The sequence below is a fragment of the Fukomys damarensis genome, unplaced genomic scaffold (assembly GCF_012274545.1).
Source record: "Fukomys damarensis isolate Sample0158 unplaced genomic scaffold, DMR_v1.0_HiC HiC_scaffold_2, whole genome shotgun sequence".
Lineage (NCBI taxonomy): Eukaryota > Metazoa > Chordata > Mammalia > Rodentia > Bathyergidae > Fukomys > Fukomys damarensis.
Genome location: NW_022900914.1, coordinates 5,811,685 through 5,826,846, shown reverse-complemented (window position 1 = coordinate 5,826,846; position 15,162 = coordinate 5,811,685). Strand labels below are relative to the sequence as shown.

The 15,162-nt window shown below is 41.0% G+C and overlaps 1 protein-coding gene across 7 annotated transcripts in view; it reads right to left on the bottom strand.

The window, feature by feature from the left end:
* The window catches only part of Fam228b (family with sequence similarity 228 member B), a 34,587-nt gene that overhangs the window by 18,203 nt on the left and 1,222 nt on the right, over positions 1-15,162 (bottom strand). For 5 of the 7 annotated variants that reach the window (XR_776511.1, XM_033763067.1, XM_033763051.1 and 2 more), the window contains exons 2-8: positions 14,445-14,513; positions 12,060-12,251; positions 10,804-10,884; positions 9,282-9,369; positions 9,031-9,187; positions 6,003-6,110; positions 3,449-3,592 (exon numbers count right to left, since the gene is read on the bottom strand). Coding sequence is in view for 6 of the 7 variants with exons in the window: in XM_033763067.1 (XP_033618958.1) it covers positions 3,449-3,592; positions 6,003-6,110; positions 9,031-9,187; positions 9,282-9,369; positions 10,804-10,884; positions 12,060-12,251; positions 14,445-14,513 (839 nt within the window). In the remaining variant the exon portion in view is untranslated. Of the gene's footprint in view, positions 1-972; positions 1,495-3,448; positions 3,593-6,002; positions 6,111-9,030; positions 9,188-9,281; positions 9,370-10,803; positions 10,885-12,059; positions 12,252-14,444; positions 14,514-15,162 lie in introns of those variants that run through there. The other 2 variants (XM_010604874.1, XM_033763054.1) reach the window with 2 other exon arrangements.

Genomic DNA, 15,162 nt, shown 5'->3' with positions numbered 1-15,162 from the left:
GCAGCTGAGGAAAACCTTCCCTTGTCCCTGCCCCCCCCACCGCCCAGGTCCTGGGGATCGAGCTCAGGATCTTGCACTTGTGAGGTAGGCCCGGTGTCACGGAGCTAAATCCCCAGCCCTAGTCTACTCCCCATCTTGCTGCTCCTTTACAGCAAAATCCCACAGAGGGGCTGTCTATTCTCACTGTCTCTATCCTCACTCCATTCTCTCTAGAAACCCCTCTAATCGGGCTATCACTCCAAGGGCTCCACAGTAACCTGGCTGCTGAGAATCACTGCTTAACCTCTAAATCTCACGGAACAGTCTTTGTTTTGTATTGCTTACCCTCTCACCTGTACTGTGATGTGCCTGATCATAGCCTTTTCTTTTCTTTTTTTTTTTTTTTTTTTTTTTTTTTTTTTTTTTTGTACCAGGGATGGAACTTGGGACCTTGCATTTATGAGGCAGGTGGCAGAACCACTGAGCTACATCTGTAGTTCTTTTACTTTCTTTTATCCGGAGGTAGGTGGCTAGGTTGCCTGGGCAAGACTTGAACTTGTAATGCTCCTGCCTCCGCCTCCCAAAATGCTGGGATTACAGTCGTGTACCACTATGTGCACCACTCCTGTGCTTTTCTCCTTTCTCTGCTACCCATTCCCCCTTTACATTCTCTTGCTGGCCCTACCTCCTGTGAGGCCTCTTAGCCTTGGCGTTCTCAGGAGTAGCCCAAGTGACCTCGTAATGTCAGTGAGCAGCAGCTACAAGAGGGTGACTGAAGTACCTCCCCAGTCTTGGATGGACCCATCCTGCCCCAACCTGCACACCGCGTACATCCACCTGCCCACTCACAGCTCCTCTGGGAGGCTGAACGGAGGAGCGCAGGGAGCCAAAATGCACCTGATTTATGTCACTGTCTCTTAGCCAACAGATGCTATGCTCCAAAGTGAGGAGTGGAGACCATTCTTTGGGACAAAGAGTAAATCAAATTGCAAACTGATTTTTGTGATTTTTAACCACTTATCTATAGTATGAGTAAAAATGTTGGGAGTTTAAAAGAAGAGGAATTTTGTATTTGTTTTTGTTTCCTTTTTACAAAAGTAAATGTTTTGAGTTCCTCCCCACATCACCACCAAAGGGAAGAAGAAGGAACCCAAAATTTCCTCTGCTTGGGACCGCAGCTATGCAGAGACTGAAATCAGACCCACTGCTTTAAAAACTAAGGCCAATATAGTATCATAAAATTTTTAAAAACTAACAATATTCTCTAATTAAAAATATTATTTTAAAAACTAAGGCCAAGGGCTGCCCAGAATGGCTCATGGCAGCAGGCAGGCAGGAGGCTGCTGTGAAGAAACACCCTGCAGCCTGTAACAGGTCAGACGACAAGGGCCTGTGCTGAGAAAACGAATCCAGTCTTGATGCCTTGGATCCTGCCTGGAGGAGCAAGGGATCCCTTCACAGGCGAGCCGTGGGGTTCCACCAGAGTTGTGGGCCAGAGGCAGCCAGAAGCAACAGCTGGAAAGGAAAAGGAGTGACAGATCCCCAGCTAAGGAGTTTTCTTTGAAGATGACTTGAAAGTGCCCATGAGAGAAAATGCCAGCTTTCAACACCTGCCAAGTCTGCAAGATGCTTTGCAGGTGAAAAGGTCTTCACAGAATCACCAGGTGAGAAGTTTCCTGCTCCTGTTACCTGTTTCCCCTCTCCCTCCCACTAGGACTCTGAACAGAGAGGAAATCCACAGCTACTCCACTCTGCTTTCCCGCAGGGCTAGGGAGGGGAGACCTTAGGTGAAGACCAGACCATCTTTATCTTCTGAGAATGCCCGGGGCGGAGGACAGCACACATCGAAATGGACAAGAAAAGCAGTTCAGTGGCTCTGTAACCACTCCTCCAAATGCTCTGGTGTACTGTTAGAGACAGACACCTTGGACTGAGCTCCCAAAACATTACTTTTGCACTTCTCTGAATTCATCTCAAATTTCTCTGGCTGGTGACTAACACCATAAACCAGCGAGGCCCCTCAGGACAGAAATCTAGGAGTCCAGCCGTCTTGGTTTTGCTGTTAAATATGAGCAAGCTCCGTCAGCTCTGCACACCACTGGGCTCTCACCTGGGCTGGAGCTCTGGCCTCCTAACTGCTCTCCCTGCTTCTGCTCCTGCTGCTGTATAATCTGTTCTACAGCAGCCATATTGTTTTTTCAAAATGTTATTTAGATCACATTTTTCCCCTGCTCAAAACCTTTGAATGAGACAGGCATGATCACACACACCTGTAATTCTAGCACTCAGGAGGCTGAGGCAGGAAGACCACAAGTTTGAGGCCAGCCTGGGCTACACAATTTTGAGACCGTCTCAAAAGCACAAAACACTTTCAAATGGCTTCCCCTCTCGTTGTGCATTCTATTGTGGCCTCTGACCCCATCGGACTGGGCTCCAGCCTCCTTCCCAGCCTTTCTTTCCACACCCACTACACCCACTACAGCACAGTCCCACCAGCTTCTTCTTGCTGTTTCCTGAACAGGCCACCTCATTCCCGTATCAGGCTATCTGTCGCCTGTGACACTCTTCCCTGAGACCTCTTCAGAGAAGCCTTCTCTGACATCTTCACTCCAAGCAATCCCCACACGTACCTCCCACGCTGCCCCGTCTCTCCCTCTGGTGTCTCTCTGCAATGACTCCTGACCAGCGGGATATTATGTATTTGTTTGGTTACTGTCTGTCTTCCCCATCGAAACAAAAGCTCCACAGGACCAGAGACCTGTGTTTCGTTCACCACCGTGTCTCCAGGCCCTCAAATGCTGGCTCAGAGCAGGTGCTCATTAAATTTTTGAGGAGGTAAGCACATGGAAGAAGTTTTACTATCTTTTCGTGAGTGAAAACCCTGTAGGGGCAGGAATAGGAAAATGGAGAGACAAGGGAGGCAGATGGACAGACTTCACGTAATCCCGTCTAACTGGGAGCCGGGAGGAGGACGCAAAGTTGGAACTTCTCTAAAGCCACTGTAAGAGGCTGTCTCCAGCGCACTGCGACACAGGGGTGCAGAGAGCTGAGGGGAGGAACCACACGGACCTGGAAGCAGAAGTCTGGGCTGCCTATCAGATGACCACCATGTTACCAGGCTGGCCTCAAGCTTGCAGCAATCCTCATGCCTCAGCCTCCTGAGTGCTGGAATGACGGCCATGTGCCACTATGCCCTACCAACTGTCCTGACTGAATTAAAGGGAACAAAAGTTGGGTCCTGGCTTGGAATAAGTGGCACACGGTGGAGAGATGGTAGAAAGACAGGTGAAAACGCTGTAGCCGGAAAGGTCCTAGACAGCACAGGGCACCTCTGTGGTCAGCTTTCTCCATCCCTTGGAATACACCTGCCTCTACTCTGCCCTCCACTGCAGGAGGGGTCCTCTGCCTCCCCTCATCTCAGAAGCCTGCTGCACCGATCAGCTGCCTCGCACAGCACCCCGGCCCTCACCGTGACCTGGTCTTCAGCCCCTTCTCCTTCCTGCTGAGGTCCAGGGAAGACAAGTGCCCTTCAGAGTTGGCCTCTTTGGGACTTGGGTTCTTTCCCGCCTGAAAACAGAAAGGTTCTTTTTCCAGGAGGGACGGCCCTTTGTTTCTGTAGGGAAAAACAGGAAAGAAGGAATTCTCCACTCAACTGTAGCACTTAATGTTTGTATTTAAATACCATGTAAATATATGATTTAAATTTGAAATTAATGAACTATAAATTATGTTTTAATGAAAAGAAACACAAATTAATAGAATTACCTTGCTCATATATCATTTTTCTATTTTATTAGTGTATGTCTGAGATATATAATAACTACATTCATCTTGGGGAACTGTTACACGTACACAAAGTGAATGAACCCCTCGCAGAGCTGTCTAGTTTGTGCGTGACCTGCCGCCCCAGCTATCACAAAGTTATTCCCGGGAAGGCCTAAGTCTGCCAAAGACAAACCTACCTCCTCCACCCCTGCTGCCACAGTTGGGATAGCTTGCTCATTGCTGGAAGAGAATCCAGAGGAAGTTCAGACTTACACAGCTAATTTAAAAGTTAAGCCTCCAGGTAAACCAACAAAGCGTTGTCTTCCTGTCTGGGTCACACTCTGCTACTCTAAGAGTTATCTGAGGACAAAAACTCTCCTTTTATACCATTTATAGAAATTAGGATTAAAATGTTGATTATCCTTAAGTTCCTCCACAAACATGTTAGTTCTTTTTGAGACCATGGCAGTGAAGGATTGCACAGAAGCTTACTCTTTTGACCCTAAAATACACAAATGATTCTGAATCATTCTTTCTTTTAAGGCCTTCAGCTACCAAGTGCACAGGGCTTAATATGGGTACTTCCTTCTGTCTCTCAATCCCAGCTCCTGTTCAAGGGACATCGCAGCTTACTATTAAACTACACGTCAAGGACACTGAGAAATCCACCAGAGCCAACTCCTATCTTTAATGTCATCTGTTTCTGCTTTTCATTTTTATTTATCTCATTATATTTTCCAGGCTTTTCACAAACTCCTGGGCTCAGGCAATTCTCTTGCCTCAGTCTCTCAAATAGCCAGGATTGCAGGAGAGCCCCACACTGAGAGCTCTAGGTTCTTTATATGGGTGTCAGTAACTTCACTGAGATATAATTTACATATCATAAAATTAACCCATTTTAAGTGTACAAGTCAGTGGTGTTGAGCGTGTTTTCAGAACTGTGGACTCATCACCCAATCTAATTTTAGAACATTTTCATCAGCCACCAAACCTCCAGCTTATTCACAGTCACTCCCAGCGCTAGGCACCACTACCTATCTTCCGTCACCACTGATCTGCTTTCAGGACATTTTAAATAAATGGAATCATACAATATATGGTTGGTTGTGATTGGATTCCTTCACTGAGTATAATGGTTTTAAAGCTCATCATTACTGTAACATAAATCAGCACTTCTTTATTTTTAATTGCCAAATGATATTGCATTGTATGGATATACTACATTTTGTTTACCCGTTCATCAGCTGATGAACAACTTCATTGTTTCTACTTTTTGGCTATTGTGAATAATGCTGTTATGAACATTACTTTATTAGCCCTAACATGGATATATTTTCATTTCTCCCAAATAAGAACCTAGGAGATCGACTGCTGGGTCACATGATAATTTAACATTTTGAGAAACTGTCAAAACTCTGCTCAAAAGTTACTACATTTCTTACGCCCTCTCCAGCAATGTTTGGGGAATCCCATTACTTTTAATCAGAGCATGACAGATTATATAATTATGTAGAGAAATATCTTTTTTTTTTTTTGGTACCAGGACTCGAACTCAGGATCCTGCACTTTCCAGGCAGACAGCGGCCCTGAGCTACATCACTGATCCAAAAATCTCTTACTTTCCTTTTTTTTTTCCTTGGTACCTGGGATGGAACTTGGGACCTTGCGCTTGTGAGGCAGGTGGCAGAACCATTGAGCTAAATCCCCAGCCCCCAAAATTTCTTACTTTTAATTCCATAACTAACTGAGATATCCCATTTTACATGCATAGTAGTATGCATTACTCCTCTGCTCTTAACACCTTTTCTCTATGGGCACAGTATCAAAACAGCTACTACCCAACAAAACTTGTCCCAAACTTCTTTTTTTTTTTTTTTGGTGCCAGGGACTGAACTTGGGACCTTGAACATTTGAGGCAGACAGCAGAACCACTGAGTTAAAGTTTGGCCCACATACTTCATTTTTAGTACTCCAATTCAACTAAAAATCTCTTGAACATTAACTTTAGTTCAAGTTGTCAACCACTTTTCCCTCCTGTCTGTGCTTGTCATTTCTGTGCTTTTTCTTCCTTAAAAATAGAAAAGCCTGAGAAAGTCGTTCCTTCACCCAGACTCAGTGGTAGGAGCTCCCTGATGCCAGGCCACAAGGGAGCCTGGTGAGGCCTTGACACCAACTCCAGCATTCTGTAAGGATGGCAGAGGATGGCAACATAGCCAAGCATCTGAGATGAAAGGACAGCAATGGAATAACAGGCCTACCTGCAAATAACTGCTCCTCCTGCTTCCTGGGATTCCAGAAGACAAGGAGCCCTGGACAAGGGTTTCCACTCAAAACTACTATCATTAAAATTCACTTTCACTTTTAACCTATAATGAGAGAACATATGTGAGGATGTTTTGAAACAACACTAGCTTCTATTTATGCAAAAACTACTGTTATACCGATATCACCCTTATGTTAAACCAATATACTTCTTGGATGAGATTAGTTGTTCAAGAGTTTCTGAAACCATAATAGAATCGATTACTAACCATGATAGAGATTGATTACATTCACACATAGAATGGCTCCAACTCAGTTTCCCAGGCTCAATCAATGGAAATGGGAACATAAAAGAGAATTAAATTTCAAGGAAACATAATCCACCATGCAAGTTCACCCTGCTATTACCATAAAATCTGACAGTGTAGTCTATACCTTAGAATGTGGGCTACGGAGTCTGTGACTGCCACTTTACGGCTATAAGTAAGTGGTTTTCAACCCAGTGTGCACTGGAACCATCTGAATACTGACGTCTAGCTCTCACCTGAGAGAATCTCATTTCATTTGTCTAGGGCATGGCCTGACTTCACGATTTTTCTAAGTCCTCAAAATATTCTAATATAAAGCCAAACTGAGAAATATTGCTGTAAAACTTACAAGGTTCATAAATTATCTGTGTAACAGAAACTTCCAAAACAAATTCCTGTGAGCTGAGCATGGTGGCGCACACCTGTAACTAGCACTAGGGAGGCTGAGCAAGAGGACTGCTGCAAGTTCAAGGCCAGCCTGAACTATAAAGCAGAACCCTGACTCAAAAAAAAAACAAAACAAGGTGTTGGGGGGGAACCAAAATAAAATTAGTACATGTTAAAAGCTTTTACGGCCGGGGATTTAGCTCAGTGGTTCCACCACCTGCCTTTCTTTCTTTTTTTTTTTTTGGTGCCAGGGATCAAACTCAGGACCTTGTGCTTGCAAGGCAGGCAGCAGAACCACTTCAGCCCCCTGCCTTACAAGCACAAGGACCCAAGTTTGATCCCCGGTACCAAAAAAAAAAAGCTTTTAACAATGCCTGGTGCATAGTGGCTCATCAGTTATTATTATTATTATTATAGATTAGTGATGACAGGAATTTAGTTTATGGGATTGTTAAGGAAGAGGCAGATTAGAAGACATGACAGTGCTCAGTGCTGGATTAGAGAAAGGTACAGAATCTTGGAGTGCTGGAGAGATGAAGAAAAATCCTCATGGTTCCTATAACTAGGAAGAAAAAAACCAAGTTTAGATGCAGAAGATGACTAGCACTGACCCAGGAGATTAGAGTGTGGCAAAGCTGGTGAGGAAGTACATGTGACCTGTTAATTACAAGATCTGGGACACTTGAGCAGAACAGTTCCCCAAGCCCTGTGCATAGACTTCTAAGAACTTGAGCAGATTTTCAATAGGATGCCTAGACCTGACTTCAGCCTGAGGCCTGGGATCCCAGCACCACCTCTCAGGACCCAGATGTAGATGTTCTCCCGGGTTTCCTTGAGATCTGGACAGCATAAAAGGAGACAGATACCAAGAAGAGCTTGCTATCATAACTTTCTTCACAGCAGCCCGCCCTGCTTTCTCCAGTGTCCTTTTATTGCTTTTTCTCCTTCTACTTTGCCCAAGATTGCCCTGCAGAGCCAGTTTCTCACTCTTCATTTTTACTTTCTCAAATAAACTTGGCCACTGCATTTTGCTCATTTTGTTCAATTTTTTTGAGATGAGAAGAACCTCGAATCTAATTCCAGAGAGAAAAAGGCCAGGAACTCAGAACCTGGTAACACTGAATTGGTGAGCCACTTTTAGAGGGAGCTACCCAATACCAGCATGAGCGGCCCCTCCTCAAGCACAAGGCAAAGCAACCTATCACAGAAGGTATTTGAGGCACCAAATGTAACAATAGCAATAAAAATGCCCAAACTCACTGTGATGGCTGACATATACTAGTAATCCCGGCCCTCAGGAGGCTGAGGCAGGAAGATTTAAAGTTGGGAGTTGAGCCTGGAGTATGTAGTAAACCCTGTCTCAAAGAGCCTCACCCCAAAACCAAACTCAGATCAGCTTCTGACTAGATGAATCCAATCTTCCAAACTAATGCCAGACAGAAGATGTATGTCCATTTCTAGAGAAAATTACTCCACCTACACTGTTCCTCTACCTCAAATGACTGACAATCAGAAGTCACAAGGCATTAAAAAAATATAAAACAAGGCTGGGATTTAGCTCAATGGCACTGTTCCTGCTTTGCAAGTGCAAGGACCCAAGTTCAATCCCGGGTAACAGAAGAAAAGAAAAGACTCAGATAACTAAAGCTAGGTCAATAGAAATCATCTAACTGAATACAAATAGAAAAAAGATGATTTTTAAAAACCACCCAGACATGATATTAGCTGTAAGTCATACTGCTAGGTACACACCTGCAATCCTAGCATTCTTGGATGCTGAAGCAGGAGGACAGCAAGTTTGAGCCCAGCCTGGGCTATTTAGTGACTTTGCAAGACCCTGTCTCAAAATAAAAAATTACAAAACAAACAAACAAACAAACACACTAAGGACATAGCTCAGTGCTAAGTTTCAATCCCTGGTGGGGGTCAGAATGGAGTATTAAAGAGATATGAAACTTGGACATCATCAATTGTCTAACATCTCAGGTAAAAAGGCAGAGAAAATGGGGCAGAAGAAACTTTAAGTGGCAACAGTGTAGAATTTCCCCCAAAACAATGAAATATATAAAAGCATGGATACAAGAATCTCAAGAGAACCTTAAGAATGAATAAAACCAAGACACATCATAGTCTAGCTAATTAAGAAAAAAATCTTCACAATACCCAATAAAGAAGAAATATCATATGCAAAGAAATAAAGATAAGAATTATAGTAGATTTCTCAATGAAAAGTAAACTATTTTAAAATCCTAACTATATAAAAATTAATAGCACTGTCTCAGGAAAGAATTCTCAAAGTCCAAGAGGTTCATAATCTATTAACAATTACCTGCTCCTTTTACAAAATTCACTTTCTATGTATCTTGTAGGCAGTTTAAGCCATTCATTTGGAGTCAGGAAGTGCCTTGAACTAGAAATTCTTGGGAATCTGGAATGTAGCTGGGCCTTCTCAACCTCCTTAAATTCTTTCATTGTATATATTTTGCCTGCAGGAAGATTAATAATCCAAATTAGCTCCCTTACTTGCAATGGCCATTGCTCCTGGGATTTGAAATTACACAAGAATTAGGAACTAAGTACCAGTCTCACACTGAAGAAGAGTTCTTTTTTCATCATCCTTGTCATACTGTGCTTTCTTCAAAGGATCATGAAATGGTGGGATGATAAGCTACAAGAAAAAAACTTCTTTAGGACTGGATTGCACATCGAACTATTAAATATATATGTTTATTTCCATTATATTATGCATTAAAAACATTTAAAATGTTGCAAAGAGATGAGGGCACTCTACTACCTTTCTTGACAAGGCCCTCTAGCCAAGATTAGCTGATTAATTCAACAGGTTCAGTCTTCAAAAATTCTTTCATTGTTTTCTTATAATCCTAAATTTAAAAATTCTTTCCATGTCCAAAAGAAAAAATTATATCTATATATTCATTTTATATTAAGAAACATCCATATGAAAAACAGCCAAAATACTATGCAAAATGTAGAGCATCTGTTAACCAAGATATTAAAGTAGTAAATCTATTTTAATGGGGAGTGTTATCAATAACAAAATGACAGCGCCCCACAAGAGAACAGTCTTTAGCCACAGGCACGTACATGGTCTAGCATGGTCTGGCTAGAAAGTCACTTGTGTATCTTTCTAATAATAATCAGATTTGTTTTTCTGGGATAGTTATATAACATGAATTTTAAGAGTTAAAAAATAATCAGACTGTCCTCTAGAATTTTACTTTCAAAGAAGTTATGAAGAAGGCTACTTATAAAATGGTAAGGAAACATTAACTTGCTATCAAAAGAGACAAAAACAGCACTGTCATTTTCAGGTATCTGTACATGACCTATTCATATATGAGTAACAAATCAAATTTTAAAATTAATTAAAAAGAGAAGCAGAGCCAGGAATTTAGCTCAGTGGTGCCAGCACCTGCCTGGCAAGTACAAGACCCTGAGTTCAATCCCCAGTACCAAAAAAGCAGCAAAACTGGGCATGGTGACACACACACGTGTTATCACGATACTGGAGAGGCTGAGGCAGAAGGACTGTGGCAAGTTCAAGGTCAGCCTGGGCTCCATAGTGAGTTCAAGGCTAGTGTGGAATATGTAGCAAGACCTTGGGGCTTTTTGTTCCATTCTAAGTAACCCAGAAGTCTCATGTGTAAGGGGGCTGGGTTAACCCACTGATGACTTCAGAGCTGAATGTGCAGAAAGGAGGTAGGACCTGGTTGAAGGAGGTGGGCCACTGGAAGCCGACTTGGAAGGGTGTGTTCTTCCCCCTGCCCCGTCCCTTGTCTCTTGCTCTCATTCTCTGCTTCCTGGATGCCACCGATTGAGCAACTTTATTCCACAATGCCCTGCCACCATGATGTCTCTGCCTTAGAGCCAGTCAGACATGGACTGAAACCACGAGCCAAAACTAAACCTTTCCTTCTGTAAGTTCTGGGTGTCAAGTATTTTGTCCCGGCAAAGGAAACCTGATACACTATTCTTAAAATATTACTGAATTTTTAAGGAATTATTAAATGACAAGTTATACATTAGGGTTGCTAAAAAAATAGACATATACTATCAAAGTTAAAATAAGAAATCTACCTACCTTCAAGAAATTAGGGTCTTCTTTGCTCATATAAAAAGGATCATACTCTTTGGGATCATAATGTTCTATAAAAGCATTTCCCTAAAAAAAAGGAAATAAAACCACACATAAAATGCGTAATTCTTTGAGTATCAGGACTCAAATTCACATTTTCATTCTTATGCTTCAAAGTGGCATTAATGACAAATGCAAAAGAAGATTAAATTTGCAATTAAATTTGGTTTATTCAAGTTTATTATAGTGAAGGAAGGAATCTACTTAAAATTTGCAATATTTTAATGAAGAATATTGGAACAGCAAAAGGTTTGCGTTTCCTTCCTTCCTTTCTTCTTTTGCATTAGGGATTAAACCTAGAGCCTAATGAAAGCACTCTACCAGCATTCTACCACCAAGCTCTGTCCTCTGCCTGGCTATATTTTTAAATGCTTATTAGCAAGTATCTCCCATTTTTAAAAAATATCAGAAAATAAATATTTAATAGTTTTGCAGATCAAGTTTCCAAATAAAAGCAAGTATATCCAAACCTGAAGTGCAAATTTGGTGTGCACCAGGCATGGTGGTGCACATCTGTAACCCCAAAACTCTAGAAGGCTGAGGCAAGAGAATCACCTTGAGTTCAAGGCCAGCATGATCTACATAGTTTAAAGCCAGCCTAAACTACACAGCGAGACCCTGTCTCAAAAAAAAAAAAAAAAAAAAAAAAAGTGTATGTGTGTGATGTGTTACTAAAGGATTGAACCCAGGGACTTCACAAGGAACTACATCTTCAGCTCTTATTTTTTATTATTTTGAGACAGAGTCTCATTAAGTCACTAAGTTTCCCAGGCTGGGCTTAAACTTGAGATCCTCCTGCCTCTGCCTCCCAGAGTGCTGAGATTACAGAAAAATCCCATCACATCCTGAAGGGTCTATGTTTTACATCAGTAAATAAAATGAACAATTTTATGAGGAAAATGGTCCTAAGGTGCACGGTCATATCCAGCCCTAGCCCTCCTCCTCCATCCTTTCCATACACCAGATTGAAGACAACTATGTGCTGTAGCAGGCATAGATCTTGCACAGAGGGAGGAGGAGCAGGCTATTTGGATGAATAAGCAGTAAGTGAACAAAAATATTCATAATATTTAAACCAAATTTTTTTTTTTTTTTTTTTTTTTTTTTTTTGGTACCAGGGATTGAACTGGCAGGCCACCGAACCGCTGAGCTAAATCCCTGGCCCTAAACCAATTTTTAAAAGTATCAAATGATCTTAGTACCTTTTTATTTACATGTTTTAAAAAACTACCTAATTCCTCTTGTCTCCTTTTCTTAATCTTCTTATGTGAACGGATTTTTTCTATAATTTCCTTGTGGAGAGGGTCTGCCACTTGGTGAGCCCATCTTCTGTGTAACATCTCTTTTCTTCTTGTACTCATGAAGTCATGACGTTGTAAGTACTTATCTAGGTCCTAGGAAACAGTGACAGAAAAAGACAGTATCTTATCTCAAAACCTTCTTGCTGTACAATTTTCCTAAACCTCCTGTTTGATATTCCTAACCATCACCCACATATGCATTCATTAGTGTAATATTTCATTTGTTTTCTACTATTTGACACACACTATGCTAGAAAGAAGGAATTCACTGAGACACCATGCCTTTTTTCCCTGAAGAGGTAGACTAAGAAACAAGTCTACCAAACAATGGGAGGAGGGACAATACAGTAGGCCATACATACATGTATGTATAGATGCACATACATGTGTATATAGGACATATTGTATATGTAGTAACTGAAGACAAAGAAGAGAGAAAAACCATTCTCTAGAGTCTTAAAGGATTTCTACTTTGGTAGCTTCTCGAAGTTAAATAGAATTACTATACAATCCAGTAATGTCAGTCCTTGGTATATACCCAAAAGAATTAAAAACAAAGACTGAAACATATTTATACGTCAATGTTTATTGTTGCATTTTGAGAGCCAGAAGATAAAGATGACCCATAGACATCAACAAGTGAGTGGAGGGCCAGGACTTGGCTCAGTGGTTCCACCACCTGCCTCGAAAGTGCAAGGGCCCAAGTTCGATCCCCAGTACCAAAAAGACAAAACAAAACAAAAAATGAGTGGATAAATACAATGTGGCATATACATAGGATGGAGTATTTAGACATAAAAAGAAATTAAGTTCTTCTAGATGCTACAATGTGGACAAACCTTGAAAATAATATGCCAAAGTGAAATAAGCCAGACAGAAAAAGACAAATACTGTCAGATTCCACATATGTGAAAAATCTGTAGAGACAGAAAGTAAGTTAGAGTTTATCAGGGGTTTGGGAGAGCTAAATAAGGAGTTACTGCTTATTGAGTACGAAAGTTCAGACCAGGGTGACAAAAACGTTTTGGAAATAGACAGTGGTAATGGTTTCAAAACCATTAACACTGAATGGCTGTTAACACTGTGAATGTAATTAACACTGAATGGTTGGCCAGACATGGTGGTGCATGCCTGTAATCCCAGCAATCAGGAGGGTGAGTTCAAGGATAGCCTGGACTACACAGACACGTCTCAAAAAAAACAAAAACACTGAATGGTACACTTCAAATGGTCAAAAATCGCCTTGGGAGACTGTGGAGATGGCAAATTCAAGGCCAGACTAAGCAGCATAGTGAGAAATTCTACTCAAAATAAAAAATAAAAAGGACTGGGGATGTAGCTTAGTAATAAGAGTGTCCCTGGTTTCAAGCCCCAGTACTGAAAAAAAAAGCTTATGTAGTATACAACAGGGGCCCCAACTCCAAGGCCATGGATCGTACTAGTGCAAGAGCTGTCAGCAACCAGGCTGCACAGAAGGTGAGCAACAGGCAAGCAAGTTTAATGGGTAGTTACACTGACTCCCATCATGCACATTACTGCCTGAGCTCCACCTCCTGGCAGCATGGCGTCAGATTCTCATAGGAGCACAACCCGTAGTGTGAACTTGGTATGTGAGGGATCCTCTTCCTGAGAGATAATGCCTGATAATCTGAGGTGGAGTTGAGGCATGATGCTAGCACTGAGGAATGTCATTATTATGTATCCCAAATACTAAAAAATTTAAATTTAAATGTTTAAACCCCCCACTCCAAATTCCCAGTCCATGGAAAAACTGTCTTCCATGAAACTGGACCCTCGTGCCAAAAAGGTTGGAGACTACTTGGTATAAGGTACGTATTTTAACACAATGACAAAATGATTTTTAATTTTAAAAACTGTCAAAGTGATAAGTATTTTGGCCTTAATGAATGAGAAGTTATTCAGGAAGAAAGGAGATGGCATTCTTCGGTCTACAGGTTAACACTTCTGCTTACCAATGTGAAGCTAACTAATTATTAGCCAGGTGTTCTGATCACATAGTTTAAAGATTAGCTCATTCATATTACTCAGTGGAAACTCCAATTAGATGAAAGAACAAGCAAGTAGGACATCCTTATGTTGTTATCTGTGGAAGGAACTCCCCCAATATTTGTAGAAAGTGTCCATTAAACACTCTCAGAGATGCCTTAATGTTAATTCCTGGTACTATGGAGTGTTTTTTAATTCTATTTTCTGAACTGTATAGGGTATACTACATTGAAAATGAAAAATTGTTTTAATTAAGATGGATTTGTAGTCAACTCTTACCTTAATTACATGATTTTCTCTATGTAATATTAATCGAATAGCTGCATCTGTATCTTCTTTAGCTAAGGCCTAAAATAACAGAATTAGACGTTGAAAATCAAATACTAAAAAAATTATTAGTACTATCTGGACTCATACTTTATTGCATATAAACCTGAAAATTTCTCAGGAATTTTCTACTTCAATTGTCTCAAAAAAACATACACAAATGTTCATAGCAGATCTGAAGGATTAACTTGGTTGGAAAGTGCAAGCCTAGCATGTGTAAGGCCTTGGGTTCCATTTCTGGGGGTTGGGGGTGGGTTCATAGCCCCCCAAAAAACCCAGAAATAATTCAAATGTATATCCATTGATGAATGGAAATGAAATGGGACAGTATTTGGCCATGAAAAGCACATCATTTAGAATGTCTCAAATTCAAAGGACTACTAAAAATTTTAAGACTATATTAAATGTTGACTAGACTATAAAACAACTTACCTCTTAGGCACTGTTAGTGAAAATATTAAAAAACTGTAATTTAATAACTCTGGAAAAGTTTGGCAGCTTTATAAAAAACTAATTTCATTTACCACATGACCCTATCATTTCACTACTAGCTGTCTACCCAAGAAAAATGAAAGCATGGGCTGGAGATTTAGCTCACACCACACCTACCTTGCAAGTGCAAGGTTCTGAGTTTGATCCCTGCTACCAAAAAAAAAAAAAAAAAAAAAAA